This window comes from Crocodylus porosus, unplaced genomic scaffold (genome assembly GCF_001723895.1).
Source record: "Crocodylus porosus isolate Cpor-Errol unplaced genomic scaffold, CroPor_comp1, whole genome shotgun sequence".
Taxonomy (NCBI): Eukaryota; Metazoa; Chordata; order Crocodylia; family Crocodylidae; genus Crocodylus; species Crocodylus porosus.
Genome location: NW_017728906.1, coordinates 192,703,447 through 192,725,355, shown reverse-complemented (window position 1 = coordinate 192,725,355; position 21,909 = coordinate 192,703,447). Strand labels below are relative to the sequence as shown.

The following is a 21,909-nucleotide window of genomic DNA, read 5'->3' as shown; positions in this document are numbered from 1 at the left end:
AGTCTGTAAGGCTACAATTATTAACATGTGTAAAGCACTTCTTGCAAAAAATTGTAGTGACAATACTTCCTATAAATCACTTTTCATCTTCAGTCACTTTAAAAAGATTACCTACGCAAATATTCTGGCAGCTACCACAATGGAAAAGATGTGTATCCATATTTTACAGATAGGGAAGCTCAGAAGTTAAATCACTTGGTGAGGGTCACAGAGGTAGCTCATATCAGAGCTGGGAATAGAACTCATGATATTTTTATACATGCAGAAGGTCACATCTGATAGGTAGCTTTGGTGTGAGGCAGGCTCTGTTGCACGTGCAGTAAAAATAGTGTGTCAGCCTACCCTTTCTGCCACAAATCTCACAGACTGCACGCTAGTTCCATATAAATTATCATTGTACTGCCCAGCTTCTATAAATTTGTGCTCCTGGATGTCCTTTTCCATTTGTTCTCGCGAAGTGACAAAATGATAATCTCTCCCATCCACTTCATAATCACGCTTTGGTCTTGTAGTATCTGTATGTAACAAAAGATGAGAAAAATCAAGCTGTTTGTAGGCAACACCTGAGGCAAAAACTACTACTTAAGAACAAGTTATGCAAACCCTACCCTGGGGCAAATAAGATCCGAGTTGCAACTTAGAAATGCTGCCAATACTTTAACAATCATCCCCCCAAAAAAGGCCCTTTTAGTCTTTGATAAGACCTGCATACTTGGGGTGACTGAGGTCACAGAGGATAGAGGCAAATGACTGAAAGGCATCCAAGATGTTCTCCCATTTAAACAGCACATTGTCTCCTATAATCATTCAAGAAGAAAAACCAGAAACAGACCGCAAACTTGGGTAGGGGTTGTCTACACTAAAAAGTTAATTTGGATTAAGTAGAGTGGGAATTCAAAGCACAACAGATCTTTTGGAATAGCTCCATGTATAGAGACGTCATTATACCCAGGTATACTTTGAAAGGAAATTATTCTATTTTGTTCTGGAAAATGGAGCTCATCTGAATTAATTTGAAGTGGTGGGTAAAGGTGAAGGTTCTGTATGCATCCTCCTTATGGAAACAGTTGGAAAACAGCGGCCATCTGGTATAATTTGATTCATTTCAAGGGCAAAACAAATGTTTTGGAGATCAGCAACCTCTGCAGGACCCAAAAGGAAGCAGCTGTACTCAGATAGCCATGAAAGCACCCATGCCAAATGCCTTCAGTTGGGTAACAGCTGATTACTGAGTCTCTTCCCCTGTACGTACATCTACATGTGCATTAATGTGCTGTAGTTACAGCGCATTAAGTTTAGTACCTGTAATAACTGTGCAGTAGTGCCGGCGCATGCCTTTTTAGTAACACTAATGTGAAGTAGACTAATTCTATTGCGCATTATCGAAATAGCACAGCTTTTGCCATGACATGTTAATGTGCAGTAGAATCAGTCTACCGTGCATTTAGCTTCTTGTGTAGATGTGCCCACTGTGATTCACACCTACCGCAATCTGATCTTATGTTTCCAGGAGCCTGGATGTTCCACATCTGCAACTAAATCGTCAGATAATACGAATTACCTTCCAGGGAGCTATGACAATTTATACCAGCTTGAAGATCTTTCAGACTGACACTGATGTCATTAAACTAGTCCCTTCAGCACATATATATAAAACTTCCTGGACACTGGGTCTGTCTGTGTGCTCTGTTACAATAATGGAAAATGAATAGTAATTTAATTGATAGGTTTAATTAAGGGCTCTTAAGTCCAACAGTGTTCAGGCGGTGTAATTATACTGGCACCAGCATAAAAATGAAGGAGGTTTATCATTAAGTCTTTAAATAAACAGAACCAGCTGTCATGGTCCATACAATAAGCAAAGCAAACTTAACTGAGGGACAGATTTCCTCCCAGGTATGCTGACAGTAAATACAATATAATCATGGAATTATTCTGGCTTTCTAGGGTGTAATTTAGAGCAGAATCTTGCCCACAGGATTCTCAGAGTACTCATTCAAAATATGAATTTGTCTGTATTATGAGGTTTGATTGATATTTAGAAATCAGAAATTAAGAGAGAGAGAGAGGGAGAGAGAGAGGGAGAGAGAAAATTGAAGAAAATAGTCAATTCTGATGAAACCAGGCAGGGTTTTTATCTTCAATTCCCACTCTACTTAATCATCAGTAGCCTACCCATTGGCCTGCCAGAGGTTGGGTCTCTGGCTCCAAGGTCCTGCTGGCGAACTTGGGCTTCTAGGGTCATGGATTACTTGGAAGCAAGGAATCCTCTACCTGCCCAGGCTCCCTAGCTTCATGGTACACTGGTAGGCAGGCTGCCTGAAGCTGAGCATCCCAGGTCTTTCTTACTCTACACACTGCCTGCTCACTAGTGTAAAGTTTAGCTAGCTTGTATGCTGGGTTGCCCACCTTGGTGGCCTGCCTGGCAGACATCCTGCTGAGTTCCCCAACCAGGCGAACAGCCTGGGAGCCAACTGGAAATGCTCAAAAATTCATTTCTAGGTATTTCTGAACAGATATATATATATTTTTAAACCTTTCTGTTCAATGGGGAATTCTGAATTTCAATTTAATTTTTTTTTCAGAAATATGAATTTTTCCAACTCCTACATGGCTCTACAAATAGGCACTTCTTCATGGAAGCTCTGCTAACTTTGGTACCTTCCCCTCAAAGATCTTAGTAACTGATTTTGAGAAGAGCAATTGCATAATACATCAGTGCAACTTTCGCAGCATTTCACTGTGTATGAAACACCAAGAATATAACTCAACTACAGAATAAAGGAACAGGTAGAAAAACAGTACTCACGTGGTACACACGATCCAAACTTATCAGGGAATTCAGATATCAAATCATCGTTGATCCGATCTTTCATAGGACCCAGAATAATAACTGGTCTAGTATAATTAACTGCATAACAGAAAGAAAAAACAGCTTAATAGAGATTATAACTTTCCTTACTCTGGCAGTAACATCAAATATTCACAGTAATTCATGGAAATAGTTCTCCTGTCCATAGGTTTGGATCAAAGTCTTGGATGTCAAGTCACAGTAATTAATTTTTGGAACGGAGAAGTAAATGCAAATGGATACTACTTAGTATGAAAGGCACAGATCCAGAGCTTTCTGATGAATGGCATATATCCATGCAGCCAATGGACTGTTGATACATAATGGGTGCATTTACACATGCAACTTACTGCAGTTGACTAATTAGCTCCACAGTAAAGCATTACGGTTTACACATGCACCAGTATTAAGGCAGAGTATATTAATTAACTCCACTGTAGCGGAGTAATTTAGTCCACCAAAACGCACATATAGATGGTAACTGGGGCTGGCTGGGGCATGAGGGTGCTAAATTGTGGGGGCTGCCTGGTGGCTTGCCCTGTACTGCAGCACTCCTGTGCCCCAACCAGCCCCTCCACCACCCAACACTGCCATCCAGAACCCAGGGCTACCTCGCCAGGCCTTCTGCCAGCCCAGGGCTACTTTGCCTTGGCTCAGGCTGCTATGGCCCCAGGCACACAAGTAATGTAGTCTGCCCGGGAGCAGCTGACTTTGGTGCTAATTGCGCCAGAGCTTATTGCATCACGCTAATAGCATATGTAGATGCACCCAGTGAGTAGCAAGTCTATTTACATTAGAAGCTCTTTGTGGCAGTGACTCTTTCATTCATTGCTTGTACAGCACCTGGCATAACAAAGCTCAAACCTTGGCTGCTTCTAGGCAGAATAAATATTAAGAGAAGCAACACAACAGCAGGTGAAACTTACTTTCCTGTCTTGTGACAGGTTCATAAGAAAGAATGCAGTCTTCTTGTCCCCCTGATAAGAGAAGAACGAAAATAAATTAAAACTGACAGGCAGCACTTCCGATAGAAAAGATTTATGAATTTCTTTGTATAGAAGCAGATCAGGTTTAATATTTGTCTCTGACTGCTCTAACCTGAACCATTCCAAAGTCTCTTACAACTTCACGGTAGTTTTCCCCCCCCACTATTTGTTTAATTGTTTCCACTGACAAATGAGCTTTTTCAAGGATACAGTATAGCAGTAGCTATGGTAATGAAGCTTCTTCTACTGATTCATTAACAGTGGTACTTCATAGGAGCCTGGCATGATTTTAACAGATCATGATTTTAACAGATAATTGTCTTGCTTGGCAGCTTATTACGAGACCTCCTGGAATACCCTAGGAAAAATTCTCCCATCTGCGATGGCTCAACACGCCACTCAAGGGTATGCCTCTAGGCTGGTTCACATACTCTGGGGCCACATCAGTCCTCACAACAGATTCTAATTAGAAGGGCACAATGTTGACTCAACCCTCTCCTTACCCTCTGAGTATAAGTTTTGTGCTGCAACTTTTAGATAAGCAGTACAAAACCAAAACATTATCAATTTGACTAACATAGGGTTTAATGCATGTTCTAATATTCATTATTGGCCCATGTGATCACATGCCCTAAGAAAAAATGATTGGGTTTATTTAGAGAAGAGGAGGCTGAAGGGGCCACATGGGAACAACAATGTAAAAATGAGGAAGGTAATAAATTATTCTCCACGTCCACTGTGGATAGGGTAAGATGGAATGGCTTTGAGTTGCAGCAGGGAGATTTAGGTCAGACACTCGGGAAAACTTTCTAGCTGTAAGGAACATTAAGTACTAAATCAGTTTGCCTGGGGAAGCTGTGGAATCTCCATCACTCGAGATTTTAAAGAACAGGTTAGACAAACGTCTGTCAGGAATGGTTTAGATCTAGTTGATTCTGCTGTGGAGCAGGGGAATAGACTAGATAACCTCTCAAGGTCCCATCCAGATGTATTTTCTATGATTTGACAGGTAAACTCAGGGTCAGATAGGTGGACACAGGACCACATACAGTCTCAGGAATTTTGAGGACCTCCCACTTTATACTAGTCTCACTAGAAGCCCTTGGCAGATAGAGGAACCTGGATATATTCCTGGAGTCCCAAGCTAGTGTCCTAACTAGACAAGAGGAGAAATGAAGCAATGCCTGGTTTTCTCTCCCTCACCTCAGTTTAGCAATGAACCTAAGTGCTTCAATTTGGGGCAAACCTCTCATTTGAGTTCTGCAGTCATTACTGCACACAAATACAGTGTATGCCCTTCATGTCATTCTTGTTGACTATTTACTTGGGAAATGGAAAACCATGAAATTGAGGTTACAGATGGAGACAGCTATGCTTGGCAAAGGCATTCTATGACTTTTTCAGTTTCTTGTGTGAGTAATGTGTGCGCACCTCTCATTTTGGGTCTTTGTCAGATGTTTGTGCACACACCTTTGACAGCCTCAAAATATAGTTTGGACTCAGGGAGGTTTAGGATGATGACGTCTCACCCTGTTTATTGACTATCTACATTTCACACTTCACTTGTATGCGCTGAAAGAGATTTTAGTTGATAGAACAATTCAATACTCCCTTAGGGAAGGGCCAAGCAAAGATTTGAAAGGTGCTAAAGATTTCACTGAACAGGCTTCTCTCATTTCATCTGCCTGCACTTAAATGAACCTTTCAGCATGCAGGTCAACAAAGGGCATGTCTACATGAGTCGCTTACTGCACAGTAGCCTAATAACACTGCATAGTAGCATGCCTGTCAGAAACTATGCTAATATGCTACTGCACAGTGTTATTAGGCTGCTGTGCAGTAAGCGACACAAAAAAACCTTGAACCGGCACTACAAGTACTAACCGCTCAGAAACTACTGCACATTAATGAACATGTGGATGCATCCAAATATACAAAAATCTGATGCCTGTGGCAAGAAGAACTTAAGGAAGAACAAGAAGGTTAACACTGGGCGCGTCTACACATGTGCATTTACTGTGCAGTAACTGAAATTACTGCACAGTACAGCTGCGTGTCTACATGTGCATGCCCATACTGTGCAGGAAATACAGTAACTGATGCTGACTTGAACGCATATTTGATATCTGCATCATGTAGGTATCAAATTTATGCCCGATTAGTTACTTTGCAGTAATGAATGTATAGATGCCTTACTGCACAGTAACACTGTGTGTGCACGCATGTGTGTGTGGACTGACTTGGGACTAAAGTTAGCCCCAAGTCAGTCCACACAAGAGCATTAATGTGTTTAATGCCTGCACGTGTAGATGTCAGCCTATTCACTCTTACTGTGCAGTAACTTACTGTGTAGTAAATTTAAGTTGGCATAAATGCATGTGTAGACATGCCGACTGTGTTGCTTTAAAAAAAAGGTCCCTGATATGTTTTTAGCCCCATGAAAACATGTGTCAGTCTTCTCTACAGCCTAATCTATTACTGGCATAAAATGATAATGAAAGAAAGGAAGGAACTGCAGGTCTTACTATACATTTTGGCCCAGTTCCTAATAGACACATGTTCGCATCATAGTACTGGCACTAAACTGGCACTTTCATCCCTGTTGGCAGTAACAACAGAGAATGGGCTATGGAGAGAATGCCATTTTTTAAATTTCATAAATGTTTCAAGAAATCCAGGCCAAACTTAAGTCATTTACAAAATTCCTGTTGACTTAAATTGGGCTGGGATTTTAACTATTGACTCAGGAAGCTATTTATCCATATGAGTAGACATTTTGGGTGCATCCAGACAAGTGTGGATGTGCGGATGACCCCAGGAGATCCTGGGGTCAAAAAAAAAACACACCAAAAAAAACGTTGGGCAGTGTAGGTGGTAGCAGTGTACACTCCCCAAAACCGGAGCCTGGCTGGCCAGAGCCATTCTGCAGCTACCAGCCAGGTTTTCTGGCATAGGAGCACCGCAGCTGCAGCTCTCTGGGGCCCACAGGACCCCAGGGGAGGCTTCTGGGGCCAGCACAGTTGCTGGCCCCAGCCTCCCTTACCCCACCCAGGCTAACCTGCCATGCACTGGAGCCTATGTGGCACAGACATTCCTTGGGAACAAGTAGCAGTGGCACACCTTGTGCCACTGCTACTTGTCCCCAGGGAAACACACATTCCTGCTTGTGGGGATGTGCCCTTTGAAGTCAACTGGACTTCTTGCATGCTTAAAATTAAGTGCATTTTTAAATTGGGTAAGCAAATTCCTCAGGGCCATTCTTGAAGTCCACTGGGCACCATGGAAATCTGCAGCCCATCCTTTGTTTTACTTGTGTGGATAGCGAGCACTGATCATCAGTTTCCATGGGCATTCATTTTTTTACCGTGTATGCTGCTGTGTGTGGGGAATATAAAATATATCTGATAAGTCTTCAAGGGCTGATCTGTACATCAGTTGTAAAATAACTGAAGCAGTCTTTGAAGTATTGAATATAACAAAGAGATACAGAATTAATTTATGGTGGGAACACTACAACAGTGCAATGGTTTCAGGGTGTGTGTGAAATTCAGTGGGGTAGAAGCTTTTATTTACCATTTAACTAAGCCTCATTTGCCACCCACCTTAACAGCTTAATTAGTGCATGCTGACTCTGCTCTTATGGAACTGTAGGGTGGAACTGGATGGCAAACGACATAATTTTCTCCTTTGGACTTTAAAAGAAAATTCATCAGAAGGTTAAAAAAAAATGAGAATGGATTAAAAGTGGCTCCAAAATCATAGAGCCTAGTTTCCCATCCTGGTCCATTTCAGGTTTGGAAAACTGTATAGATAACTTAAGTTGCATTTGTTTGGGCTTACTTTAAGATATCTATATTTGGTGTCTGGGCTTGTTTATGTAGTTTGCTTCAGGTAGAGGACTCAGTCCCTTCCATGGCACCTACATTCATGTAAGGGAGCATTACTTCTTGTAATCAGATGATGACAGCTGTTTTACTGTAGTTATTACAAATGGAAAAAAAACAAGCGGAGGGAGCAAATGTGTACATCAGTATATGCGGCTGTCTGAGAATTAATTTTTGATTCACAAGTCGTCTGTATGATCTGTGTAGTTCATGATCAGCTTTATATAGAGACTCTAACAGCAAGGCAAAGCAGAGCATGGTAGGGACAGTAGTCCTCTGTGGGTACTAGTCCAAATTATATAAACCTTCCCTTTTGGACTCTCCTGAGAAACAGCCCAGGGACAGGTTAACCTTGTTCTGAGTATAAGAGGTTCATCACATAAATGACAGTACCGGCCAAATACAGAGAGTAAGGTACGGTCTATAAAGCACGTTTAAAAAAAGTTTTAGTCATGTGTTGCCAATTTAGTTAATTGGTGCAATTATGACCAATTATACAATTAGGCTAAATAGAAGTAGTAATGCATGTGTAATTTTGGTAATGGCTTTGGTAAAAACCTTTACTGAATTGTGTGTAACAGTACACATGTGCACAGCTGATGTAGGAAGCCACTTTCAAAAAATAAGAAACACATAAAATGAGTTCCTAAAGACTTGGTCTGAAAATATGAAAACAGCTCATGTTTGGGGCTCATGAGACACATTTGAAACCTGAAAACTTTGTTTGCTTAATTGCATCCAATGATAACTGGATGAATACGTAGTTCAAGGAGAATTATTTCCTTCTCAAACAAGACTTCTCATGCCACAGTGGAAACAGGAGCTTTACAGATCAGAGGTTGACTTTTATTTCTGCTCTGAAATGGGGCAGGTGTGGCTTTCAGTGAATCAATGAAGGTGTAATTGTCTGAAAGCCGTTGGTTCTTGTGCTTTCCTATGAGAATTCGTTACACACATTTTGCAAAAGAAAAAAGATTCATTACAAAGCACAGATTAATTGTCAGGGCTGGTCCAAAATTCCCACTGAAACCGAATTTATCAGTTTTTAAAGAAATAACTATTTTTATGAAAATATGTGGCCCCATGGAGAATTTTTTTTCACTAAAAGTCCCAGCAGATGAAAAATGGACTACTAGCCCAGAGCTGACATGTTATGTTAGGCAAAAATATCAAGATTTTCAACAGAAAAACCAGTCCCTTGTATTTCCACAAATTCTATTAATCTCGTTAAAGGGTTAGCATGAACCGTATTAAGAAGCATTCATTGCCAAACTTTCCCCATTGTATAACTCTTTTGGAATGGTTCAAAGAATAACCAAGAAATAAAAGTCTGAACACTAGAAAATGACAGTGTCTTTTCTCTGAACGCCCCTCAGGAGACAGAAAAGTTAGGAAAGAGTGAAAGCAATGGCCAGAATTGTACTAGAAAAGATGCAGAACATTGTGCTTTGAATTGTGGGACCCATCTTTCTTGCTTCAGGTGGGAAACATCTGAAATGTGAAGGGAGACTATACTTTACTTGTTGGTCTTTTTAATGGCTTCCTATGCACTACACGCCTGAAGTGCTCAGTTTGCTTAGGCTGAGTTTGAGTGCAGTGTGGGGCAAATGTTGCCTTTTCGTTTCTCATTCGCTGGAATGGAAAATGCTATGGGACAGGAGCATGGTGAGACTATTAGAGACCATAAGCAGCAATGCAGCGCCACTCAGTTTCTGAGCAGTTTTTAATTTGCTCCCTTAATATGCCTCATTTTCAGCTTCACACTTGTCTTCTCTTAGCCAATTCATTTCACCAGCTGTCAATTTAGAGTCTGCTGAGTTGCAAGTCAGTAAGTATCTTATCACGTACACTGGTAAAATAATGCATGGGTCCCCTCCCTGTTCACACAAACATTTGATCTGTGGAAAGTGCCAGGCAGTTGTGTTGAGCAACCTGCTTGCAACTTGGCTGCCTCTGACTGCAGAGCAAAGTTTCGTGTTGTAGCAATGATAGACCAGTGTCTCCCAATGACCCAGGCTCCAGTAGGATACAGAGAAAGGCTCGTGTTGTGCTCCACTTGGAGTTTGCCTGTCCCTTCAGCAAGCTCCTTTTTCCTTCTGTTGAAAAAAAAATGCTGCTGGGCAGGAAGGAATGTATCTGTAAGACTAGAATATTCATAGGCTATTGGTAAAATTAAAAAAAATGCCTAGGTGCATTAGGAGCCTAAACCCATTGAGTTGCAATGAGCCTGAGAAACCTAAGACGCTCATTTTTGAAAAATTTACCCTTGCTTACCCTTGACTAGAAAGCCAGGTCGACTTGCTTACAAGACTTGCACATTATGGAACATTTTTACCAATTAAAGGAACCGGGTTTGGTAGAGATGTATGGAATGGACCAACACTGGAGACCAAGAGCGGCCATGGCTTTAGCCAGATTGCCTTTGTGTAAAATAATCCATCCCTTTAATGAGAATCACCTGCCTTCTACAAGACAAAAAGGTATGGCCTAAATTACTTTTTGTTTTGGCACAAATTAGTTGAAGAATTGTGTGAAGTTCTGTCTTCCTTTTCCTTAATTTCACAAAAGTTGGCCACTGCATCACAAAAGACGTAGGGCAGATTTCTGTGCAACAATACAGTCCTCCCCAAGCTTGCACGCAAGCTAAGAAACACTGAGTGAAATGCAGCTTCTGCATCTGTCTTTCATCTCCTTGCCTTGATATGTCTGCATGTCCCTGGCTCTGTGCTTTATTTGTCTCCTTCCTTTGATTACTAAGTCAGTTGTTCAAGACAGCCTGTCAGGATAGCTTCATCTGTTACTAAATGGCATAGACTTTCTTCTGGGAGATGAGATCACTTCCTTCATCTCTTCCCTTAGTGATCAGCTGTGAGAGAGACCAGCCCCCAACACTGCATTATCTGTTTTTAGCCCAGCCAATATTATGGAGTCTGGATGCTGTCTGTTCTTCTTCCCCCAATGCCTTGTCAGATGACATATGAATTTAGTGACATATGAGTTTAGTGCATATGAATCACCCTAACTCTTTCCTGTGCCCAAGACTTGCAGTTCATGTTAAGCAGTTGTATCATCCCCAACTAGCTACTTAAGTAGGTTAGGCCATGCTGCAAATTGGAAATAGGTTTGTGTACCTGCTTCCAGCACAACTAAAACTCAGCCCATCTACACGTATCGGACCTTCAGCATGTGCACGTTGAGACTGTTCACAGCCACTCATTTGTAAACCTCATGGAGTCCTACACTTGCATTTTGAAATGAATACACAGGTGGGCTTTTGTACAAACTTTGGGCAATTTAGCCTGTCAAAGTCATAAAGGAAGCCAGGGAAAAAGAATATGGGCCACCTGAATCCCTATTTCATGTCCTGATCACAAAGCCAAATTTCTTTTTCCAGTAGAGGACATGGCATATAATGAATTGGGATCGTCTTCACTTTCAATGTGCCTACACTTTTCTTGTGCCTCTGGCAATTGCTTTCCAGGCAAATCTTTTTGCGAAAGAATAAAAACTAATTTTCCATTTCCGAGCCACATAAATGTATCTGTTCTGTTGAAACAAAACTGCATTTATTAACGGTACTTGACTACTATACATTGTCAAAGACCAGTAACTATGTGGTATGAAACCAGTGGTTACCTCATGTATACAAGTACTTAGTACAAGTGCTCTGTGATTGGGTGAACAATTAAAAATATTAAGCAAATGGCTTGATGTGATCAAACAAATGTGATTTGTTATGCAGCTTTATCCTTTTTTTCTCATGTATGCAATCAAGTCACATTTTAATTACTGATTTAACATTTTTCGTAAACCTCTGAAAAAGTTTACATTGCCCCAATAATTTAGTATTAATTACATTTTATATATATGTATGTGTATGTATGTGTGTGTATGTATGTATACACACACACATATAATACATGTATATTTGTTATCCCGTCCCTTTCCCCTATTTTTACTATAATATATATATTATATAAATATAAATATTTAAATATAAATATATACTTAATATAATATATATAAAATAGGCAAATGGAAAGGGATAGATTCCACATCCATCAAGGTGCTGGTCGTACAACTGGACTCATATCAATGGGTAACCATGAGGAACCTCAGGGCTAGGTGTTAGATCCCTCTGCTTGGAACAAGTTTCAGGAGCAAGATCACTTTGTATAAGACTACTTTGACATTTAGGGCCAGTGTTTCCAAAGGGTTTATGTCTATATTAGCTTTTCAAAGTGCAATCTCTGTTTGCAAGACATGTCTCCACAACATGAACTTCCAGTTCAAATAAGAGTACTTCCACCTTGCTTTCTTTATTGTGTGAAGGTACAGGCATGCCTGAACAAATAGAAACTGGATAAGAGCTGTTGCATTTGTGCAAATTTGGCCCTTGTGGCATAAGCTGGGCTTTTTTTTTTAAAGGGTCATTAGGAAATGAAATGGCTGACCCTTCCCTGATGAAATAAACTGCCCAACATTAACCAGACACTCCAAATTTCTATATATCTGCCCTAATTCAGGTTTAGCTTAATTTCCCAGTTAATGAGGCTCATGCTTGTTAGCATGCAGAATGCCATTGCTCTTTTGTAGCTTCATTGTGGAAATAAGTGAGAAATTTGACTTTCAAGCCATTTGCTCTAATACTTGTTTTAAGTTAAAAAAAGAGCAGTGAGGAGAAGAACAAAAGAAAACGAAACAAGCAATGCAAAGTAAAGAGACTCCAACCAAAGCAATCACTTACGGTAGCTACTTTCGCTATCGCTGGCATTAGAAGAAACATGTTCTGCAAGAACAGTACAGCAAATTAAAGAATGTGACCAAGCACCACAAAGCAGCTGGAACTGAAAAGAACTGCTACATTCATGCAGAGGAAGGTGTGCAGAGTGGAGGTAAAATCAGTGCAGTGACCCCATCTGAGAATCTCAGATAACTCAGACCATCCAAATGAAAGGTTTATCTCTTGGTCTATTGATGAAAGGGGTTATGAACCTATGGCTAGTAATACCCACACTCACAATCAATGATAGGAGTCATCTAAAAGACCAGCCGCACCCCAACCCCCACCCCATATCAAAATACGCTGCAGCCCATTCACACTTCTTTAGACTTCTAGGCTAATTATGTAAAACCTGGTTGTCTGGACAGATTATTTTTAATTATGAATAATGTGTATCATTACCATCTACCAACTGGTCTCATTACATCGAGAACTCTCTTTCCAACCTTAGTGCTAGTCGTTAATCATTGAGTAAGGTATGGCAGATACGGTTTGCCAATAAATATAAAGGTAGTTTTGCTAAATGCTTTAGTTTTACTTTTTTACATTCCTCATAAAAAAATAATTGTGGTGACAAAATGAAAAACAGCCTGTTGAAATGTTCTTTTCAGACACCACCTGCAGTTGCTCAGAATAGTGTCTCCCCATATTTGGGCCAGGAGTGGGGGATCTTTGCAAAAGGTATAAGAAACTGCATAATATATTCCACAGAGACTCAACAGAAACTACTGCCTGCCTGGAAGAAAGGAAAGGAAACATTCTCTGGATTACTTGGGTGTGGGACTGATTTTGGTGGTTTCTGAAGGGAAAGGCAGCTCTGGATAGTTTTTACTGGAACCACAAAAAGAACCACGCACCAGCTCATGATGGACTGGTGCTTTGGCTGTGGACAGCAGGGATTCCTGAAGACATGGTGAGCCCCATCATTGGTAACTAGCTAATATACCTCTCATGGCTGGGGGACTACTCAGATGGTTACTCCATCAGGAGGAGGCCAGTTCCTAGGGGATGTTGCGAGAGGAATTAGAATAGCAGTCTCCAGGAGCTTTGTCTTAAAGTTTATAAGTTGCTTCTAAGTTATCCTGGCTCACATGCTGAGCAGCTCCAGTTTCTGTGTTTGATTTCAGCTGGCAGCTGAGATCAAACCTAGGTCCCTGGTTTCTTTGAAGTTGGGTAACAAGGAACTGAGAAGCCACTTTTGAAAATTAGGGCCAGATTGTCTATAGAGGGGCATGTGCTGCTCCCTACATTATGACTTGTATCGGTCAATGAATGAGTTTGTGAGCTTCATCTACTTTTTCAAGAAGATGGCATTTTGTCATGAGGGATGTGAGGCCACTTTGTATTAGCCAATGAATGTCCTATATTCTATCTGAGTGATGATAGGTGGAAAGGAAAGGTACTGGATTAGGTTAGTAGGAACTAGATATGAGAGAGAGTTCGTATAAATAGCAGGTTGTTAAATAAACAACTGAGAAGTGAATAAGCCACCTCCTAATAAACAAATCAGGAAATCAGGTGGAGCCACTAGTTGGAAAAACACATTTATAAGCTCCAGCCCAGGACAGCACAGCTGCTAGCAAGAGGATGAAACTCATGGAAGCAAGAGTAGAATCGACATTAATAATCCAGGGTTTCTCCCTTAAGGCCTTGCCAGGGGATAATGCCACAGCAGTGCCTCTCTGTGCCGTCTTCCCTGATCATCATAACCTTCCCCAAATACACAAAGAAAACTGTGCATGGGTTGTGTATAGCAAGGTTCATGGGGCTGAAGAAATGCCTAGGATTTGACACGTATTATAAGTAATCCTGGAAAATGTTGGTCCACAGGCTTAGCAAAAGGCTTATTTTCAGAGAATCACATTTTGAGCAAGATTTACCCAATGCTATTCCTTCAGAACACCCTCAGAAGACATTAACAAAGGGTGCATCAAATTGACATTTTATAGGGAATCATCAAGGCTTTTATTAAATAATAGCCTGTTATATGTATTTATTTAGTCTCAGGGAAATTGGGATGGGGCTGGAAGGGTCTGGAATGGTGCTGATAATTGAAAGCTAAAATCAGTATTAAAAGCTAAGAAACTAGAGACTATATACAGTACTGCAACACTAGTTTTCCTAAGTATATATAGCATAGGACAGAGTTATCTGTCCTACTCAATATTTAAAATGGTAGTGTTGGAGTGATGCTATAACCATACCGGTCCAGGAATTATGTGAGCAAGGATTTTTTTGGGCAAGCCCTTTTATTGGACCAACTGCATGGTTGGGATAAAGTTAGACAAGCTTTCAAATGCCAGGCATTTTTCATCAGATCTGAGGTCTTCATCAGGTCTTCATCTCAGACATGATGCAGAATGCCTTGCATTTGAAAGCTTGTCTAACTTTATCCCAGTCATGCAGTTGGTCCAATAAAAGGGCTTGCCCAAAAAAATCCTTGCCTCTTAAAATGATAATTCTGAAATACTTGTCTTTCTTGGGCCACAGTTGTTTCAATGGGTTTATCTAATCAGATGAATTCTGCTTCATTTTATACAGTGAGGAGAAGTATTTACATTAATTTTGAGGATACTTTCCTCAAACTATTCAGTTGTGGCACAGTCCAAAGGCTGATGACAATGACCTTTGTTGCACATCAGCCAGAAAATTAGCACTGTGCTTCCACTCTACAAGAGATAAAGCTTTCATTTTTCAAAGGGAAAGTTAACCACAGTATGACTGAAAGTCTCTCTCAAAAAACAAAAAACAAAACACACAGGAATTGAGTAACTTCAAAGGCTTGTGTGTATGAGTGCATTCCTGTAATCAAAAGCACATACAGAACAGTAGGTGATGCAGTGGCAACATTCATCTATATTTTGCTTCAATTAATTGGTGCCTAAGAAAAAGAATAAGCAGTGAAAGACGAAAACAGCCAATACACATATAAATGGTAATTTGTTGAAATTAGTCAGAGCTGGATACAGCATATAATGTATCAAAGTATATGGAAGTCGTTGCAAATAGTTCCTTCTGTACAATTTGCTTGGTCTGACTATACAGGAAACAAATGATTTGTGAACAGTCATCTGACAAAAAGGCTGCACACTCTTTGAGATCAGCTCCTGAAGCAGAATCACTGCATACCAGAAAAAGAAACCATTTGAGTTTACATGACAAAGAATAGGTTGCTAATGGTGAAATGACTCTGAAATAAGTCATGGAGAAGGCATGTCTTCTCATCTGCAAGTGGTTTCTTCCATTAACAACCAAGTACTAATCTAAAATTCAGCAAAGTAACAAACACTCCCATGCAAAAAATCTGAAAATGCAGATGCAACAGCATAAAATAATTGTCTACTGATCTTCTCAGGATGGAACCAAGCTAAAATGTTTAACTTTCCCATTAAATCAATAGGGATTATTGCTGAAAGGTACGTTCTTGGCAGCGGTACATGTTCTAGGTAGGGTACTGTCTACAGAACTGCCATGATGGTAAGAATAACATACTGTCAGAAACAAAAGGTGTTATTGAAACACAGCTAAAAATATCTGTCTGATACGCTGTATGTTATTTAAGATCCATGCATAACAAAACAATTGAAACATAGTTTTTGGTGCATTCACAGCTGGGTAACAAATAAAACTCTATCTTGTGCATGCTAGGAGTGAAAGGTCCTCAGAGAAGGAACAAAAGCCAAAACAAAACAAAACAAAGAGAAGTTACAGTGACCATTCCTGGGAACTTACTCAGAGTCTTTGTTCCATAACCGTCGTCACCTAATCCGGGGATGTCCTGCACGGAAGTCCCCAGAGAGAGCAATGAGAAAGGAAGAACAGCCGCAGAAGAGGAAGGAAGAAGTCAGTGGAGTTGAAATGGATACTACCATGACGGACCATGCAGATTGAGCAATCTGGATCCCTGCTTTCTCTGGTTTGAAACAACGTCAAGCCCGAATTCCAAAGTAATATTGCCAATGAAAAAGACAGTGACCATTAGGTGGCCTTTGCCGCTATGGCTAAAGGAGCAAGAAGCCAAACAAAAGAAAATAAAAAATCCCGCAAACAAAAACCCCAAACAAAAGCAAAAACAAAACTCCAAACAATAACAAACCCACGGTAGAAACCCCAGATTCAATTAGCAGGGAAAGAGTTTTGAACAGAAAGAAATGAAATTCTCCCTGCACATACATTAAATAATTTGGGACATCCAGAATATAAAATTAAGGTCAGCAGTGGGTGATCATTCTACGCAGAGGACTACGTTTCCTAGGTTTTCTTAAGTTTTGCAGTTTACCGTGAGGAACTAACCGTATTGAGAATAGAAAGCACTACTGAGTGAAGTTCTTAGCTTATGGCTAAAACATCGACCAAAAGTGATCAGTGGTAATTAATGTGGAGATTGCAGCCTCCTATACAAATTCCTGAAGGCTACAAATATTACAAAAAGAGTACCTGGGTTGCTTTTTTTAAAAAAAACCAAAAATAATTCTATATAATCATTTAATCCCAATTGACTTTAAGCTAATTTAGGCCAGTTCTGGATTGGAACACTTTAAGATACAATTATATTTTAAGAACCATCAAAAACAAAAGAAAACCAAACCAAAAAAGCAAACAAACAAAGAAACAAGAAAGAAAAAGCCCAGCAAAATTTCAGAAGGGGAAGGCATTTATACATTCAGCCAAAAGCCAAAGGCACTGCTTTATTCTTATTCTGAAAAGATTGGTTCAAGGGAAGGAAGCACCAGCTGGATCCAAACTGCAGTCATGCATTGGTCACAGTAGTAATACCTCGCCTGCCTGCCTTTGCTAGTTGTTTGCCTAGACGTGTGGGGTGCTGGTGTCATGCGTGTCACCCATTTTTGTGCTGCACGTGACATGGTCTCCAAGAGGTTACTTACGTTCTGGATCACTTGTTTCCTGCTCACTCTGCTCCTTGCTCTTGTAGAATGGGAATTTTCGTGAAAAGATGAAGTTCTTTTTACGCTTGTCATTGAATGACTGTGAAGGAGAAAAGGCATGGGGCAAAAACAGGGACGTCTAATTGTTGTCACACTCATGCTGACAAAACAACTAGTTTGTAAAAGTGGAGAGAACTGTAGCGACTCAAAATTGGTCCAAACCAAGTCACAAAGAATCACAAATGATTTTCACCAGGCACTGCAGCTTAAACGGCAAAAACACATTGCAGACTGGATCCATTTCATTACCGGGCTCAAAACACAGTTTTTAGCTCCAGGTTTTGGAACTCCCAAGCATGGGCTCATTCAGATAAAGGGTTTTGGTTGTGTTCATTGTAACAATTATAACAGGATTTGGATCCAGGTCTGGTTGTGGATTCTGATCCCACTCCCTTTAGTTTGGGGGTATTTGAAACCAGGGTTTTGGTTCAGCCCTTTATAGGGCACGTGATTGTCTAAGCACTGAGCATCTGCCACTTAAACTGAGGTCAGTGGGACTTGCGGGGGTCTCAGGATGCCTCATGATCAGACAATGAGAACTTACTCAGAGTAAACAGTGCTCATAATTCATTCAGTGGCTAAAAGAAGCCATTGAATGGGTCTCGTGTTTCATTTCCAGTAGATGCATAGATTCGGCTCTGTGCCAATTAAAATGTACACTTTTTGGCAGCTGTTTCAGCTTTCAAAATCAGTCTTATTTTCCTCCTTAATTTTGTAATTTATGAGGTATAATTCAATGACTTGTTCAAGCAAGTTAAAGGAAATGACTTTCATTTCAGTATGAGCTTCTACTCATTCATTAGTCTCCTGTGCACAGGCCTCCAGCTTTGTGTCATTTAGATATCGAATTCCACTGCTGTACAATACTTTATAACAAATTCAGAGGCATTGCCTGCCATCATTTGGCAAATGGAATGTAAAACAAATAGGCATTTTTTGTTAGAAGAGATATTAAACAGAGCTGCAAGCATTCATGGCGTTACATTAAATGGTAGCAGGATATGGCCAGGAGGCATAAGAAGCCAATTATGTTTCATCACAATTAAGTAAATAATCCAATGTCACTAGAACTGTCTCTGTGAATACACTGACCAAGATTTGGTCCTAATTATACAAGGGAACAAGTTTAGGGTCTGATAATGGAATTTATTTGGTTAAATTCTGAAAAGAAGATGTGCCAAAAGAAGGTGTTCTGGAACAGAATACATTTTTGAAGGGTGAAGTTTTAACTACTTAAAAATCCTGTTCAAAATTAGTTGTTCACTTGTGTCACAAAAGTTTCATGCCACTTTTACATTTCAAGCATATTTAACTTTAGAAACTGAAAACAAAAGAAAAAAATACACACGAAAGAAAAAATGGGCCATGAATGTCTCCAAGTATGCACACATTCAACTGGAAATTAATGCGTGTGTCATGCATGGGTAATACAGGGAGCATGCAAATTCAAAACAATACAAATCTGAAATAGAGCCAGAGATTTAAAAAATGGACATGAAGGACTGAAGTTGTTTGGAGGTGAAAACAGGGTCAAGCATGCAAATCACATCGCTTAAATGACCTCCAGATGATAATGGAAATTAAAATGTGTTTTCTGCAATCATTTATCTTTTCAAAGCAAGGCATGTAACATGTTAACATTTCCTGGATCATGAAAATGTTGCCTGTTATGATTATTCTGACATAATAATACTAAAGGCATCACGCTTTTAAAGGAAAAAATATGTACAAAATAATACCTAAAAAAGCAAAGTGGTCTAAAATGACAAGTATTTCATTACCATATGTCTTTTCAGATTGGAATTAAAAGGAATGTTATTAAATTGATATATAAATAAGCTGTGGTTCATTTGAGGCATCATGACAATAAACTATTATGGTTCACATTTATAAATTATATTTTCTTTGAAAATAATTTTCTCAGCAACCTAGAGCAAAAACTTCAAAACATACATTTCAACCAGAAGTATATTTGTCTTGAAGGCTTTTCCACCATCTGACATAGTTCTAATTACTCATGTATTATACCATTATAAGCCTTGCTTCTGTGGCAATTTGAGGATTTTTTTTGGTTTGCTATTATTTTGTTTCAATTTAGGAAAGCAAAATCCATTTAATTAGTAATCAGAGAGAACGATATTAACAGCTTTACTGTTTATAAGTCATAGTCCTTAGAACATGCACTCCTAAATAAAGCTGCCTCTTGATCTATTATTTTATTTATCCATGTATAAAAAAATTCTCATCCAATAGTCTATAGCTACAGTCATGGAAATCATCACACATGGCACCATAATGTAATGTAGTAATGTGAACTAGAACTAAAACGATAAACATTCATACAAACTTTGTAAAGGCCTAAGCTGGATCTGATCCTACCAACTTGACTCAGATGAACAAGCATTGCTCAGCACTGCGAATGCTCAAGCCGCTTAGGCAGATAAAAGGTAAGGAGGGATATGATCCTAGTCTCCCACTAAATAAATACAGCAATAAATGAGATCCAGATCAGGATTCCTGTCCCTCCCCCATGGAATTTAACATCTAGAGGCTCGGTCCTACAGACACTTAAGCAAGCAGTCCTCATAGGTTATAGGAATGCCTGTTGGTCAGATGAGACTGGACATGAAAAAAGAAAGATAACACCAGATGCAGGGGAGACAGGCTAAAACTTGAAGCTCTTTAAAATATTCTGGACCTGATCCTCATTTCTGCTTGGGCCTCTGTGAGCTGTTAAGGCATCACAGACACACCACAGAATAAGTGAGAGTCAGGTGTTTGCTGTTTCTCATCTTGGTGCCGAAGCTGCAAATTCTGTCTCCAAGGGCCAAGAGTGGGACTGATATTGCTGGCCTTACTCAGGTAAAATTCCCAAAGTCAATGGAAGAATGCCTTAAAAAGGACTGATGTATAAGACCCAGGATTTCTCCTGGGAAAAGCTTAAGAAGTAACCCTAACATTCATTCAAGACATTTTGAGATCTGCTTTTAATACAGACACATATCTCCTTTTGAACAATGGATATTCTTTTTGCCTCGGTCTACAGGGGCCACCACTAACCCATTAGAAACTACAGAATGAAAAATGCCAAATATTTTCCTATCTGGCAGGTTTGTTATCAGACATCTGCGATACCCAAAGCAAATCAGATTTTGAATTCTTATATTGTATCCTTAATACAATATAGCTGTAGCATATGAAACTAGATGACAAAACACTGCTTTCACAGTGATTTAACATTCCTGGAACAAAAGCAATTAGGCCTAATCCTTGCTCTCTGCCTCCCAGAAAAGACGCACCTATAAGAAACACACTCTCGACTCTCCCTTCAATAAAAACCCCTTTGGTTACCAGTTGTGTTTAGCTGCTTTGGGTTTAATACCTTCCAGGTTGTGACAGACATTCAAATAATCATGTCTAGCTAATACTCTGGTCTGTTTTTTTTTTATCCTAAAGAATTTCCCTCATTTTAATGTAAAATTACATTTTTTATGATCAGTGAATCTTTTTCTAAGTGAAGCTGCACTACAAATAATTGGCAAATAAAGTATGAAAAACACATTTTAAGTAGTATTTTGACATATCTGTGCAAAAGGTAAACAGAAGAATTTTTTAGTAGAGGGAAACATCACACTCATCCCATTATTACTCTGGTGGCTGTACTCCAAGACTGATCATTGTGTTTTAGTAAAAAACATCTCCACTTAGCAAATAAATCACTCAGCCTCAAGCTTCTTTCTCATATGGTCTCTGTATCTTATTTTCTTGATATTATTAGCGCCACAGGGGGTGCGTCTATATGTTCATTAAAAGCCATAATTAGGGCACATTAAGTTTAGTACCTGTAATCACAGATGCTAACTTTATGTCTCGCAATCAGCGCTACTGCGCATTAGTGCAGGCACATGCTTTTTAAGTGACACTAATGGACAGTAGACTAATTGTACTAATTCTACTGTGCACTAGTGCATTAGCATGGTTTTTCATGCCATGCTAATGCACACTAGAATTAACCTACTGTACCGTTAGCGTCTCGTGTAAATACACCCAGGATCATAAGAAAGTAGGGCTGGAAAGGATCTCCTAAGGTCATCTAATCTAGGTGGGGGGGAAGGAGGGGTGCTTCAATGGTGTTGTTTTACCCTACCTCCTTTGATTTTTGCTTGTCCAAACTTTAATGCCAAGGAGGTACAGTGGCATTTTTCTACAGGCAGCGCTGAGAGGGTTAATTGACGTCATGGCTCAGTATTATTTTCATAATTCCTGCTGATTTCTCTCCACTGGCCCACAGACCACTATCCCATGCTCGTTATTCACATGGGCACCAATGACATGGCTCGGAGCACCCCCAGCCAGGTCATGAGGTGCTACAGGGATTTGGGAGCAGGGCTTAGGGGTCTGGGAGCTCAGGTGGTGTTTTCGTCGATCCTCCCAGTCTCAGGCTATGGGCTGAGGAGGG

At 39.9% G+C, this 21,909-nt stretch overlaps 1 protein-coding gene across 4 annotated transcripts in view; it reads right to left on the bottom strand.

Moving 5' to 3' along the window:
- DLG2 (discs large MAGUK scaffold protein 2) overlaps positions 1-21,909 on the bottom strand; it is a 1,592,593-nt gene that overhangs the window by 14,324 nt on the left and 1,556,360 nt on the right. For 3 of the 4 annotated variants that reach the window (XM_019530399.1, XM_019530401.1, XM_019530400.1), the window contains 4 exons: positions 17,391-17,490; positions 3,778-3,828; positions 2,810-2,911; positions 343-515 (listed from right to left, as the gene is read on the bottom strand). In XM_019530399.1, the coding sequence (XP_019385944.1) occupies positions 343-515; positions 2,810-2,911; positions 3,778-3,828; positions 17,391-17,490 (426 nt within the window). Of the gene's footprint in view, positions 1-342; positions 516-2,809; positions 2,912-3,777; positions 3,829-12,468; positions 12,511-17,390; positions 17,491-21,909 lie in introns of all 4 variants that reach the window. The other variant, XM_019530402.1, reaches the window with a different exon arrangement.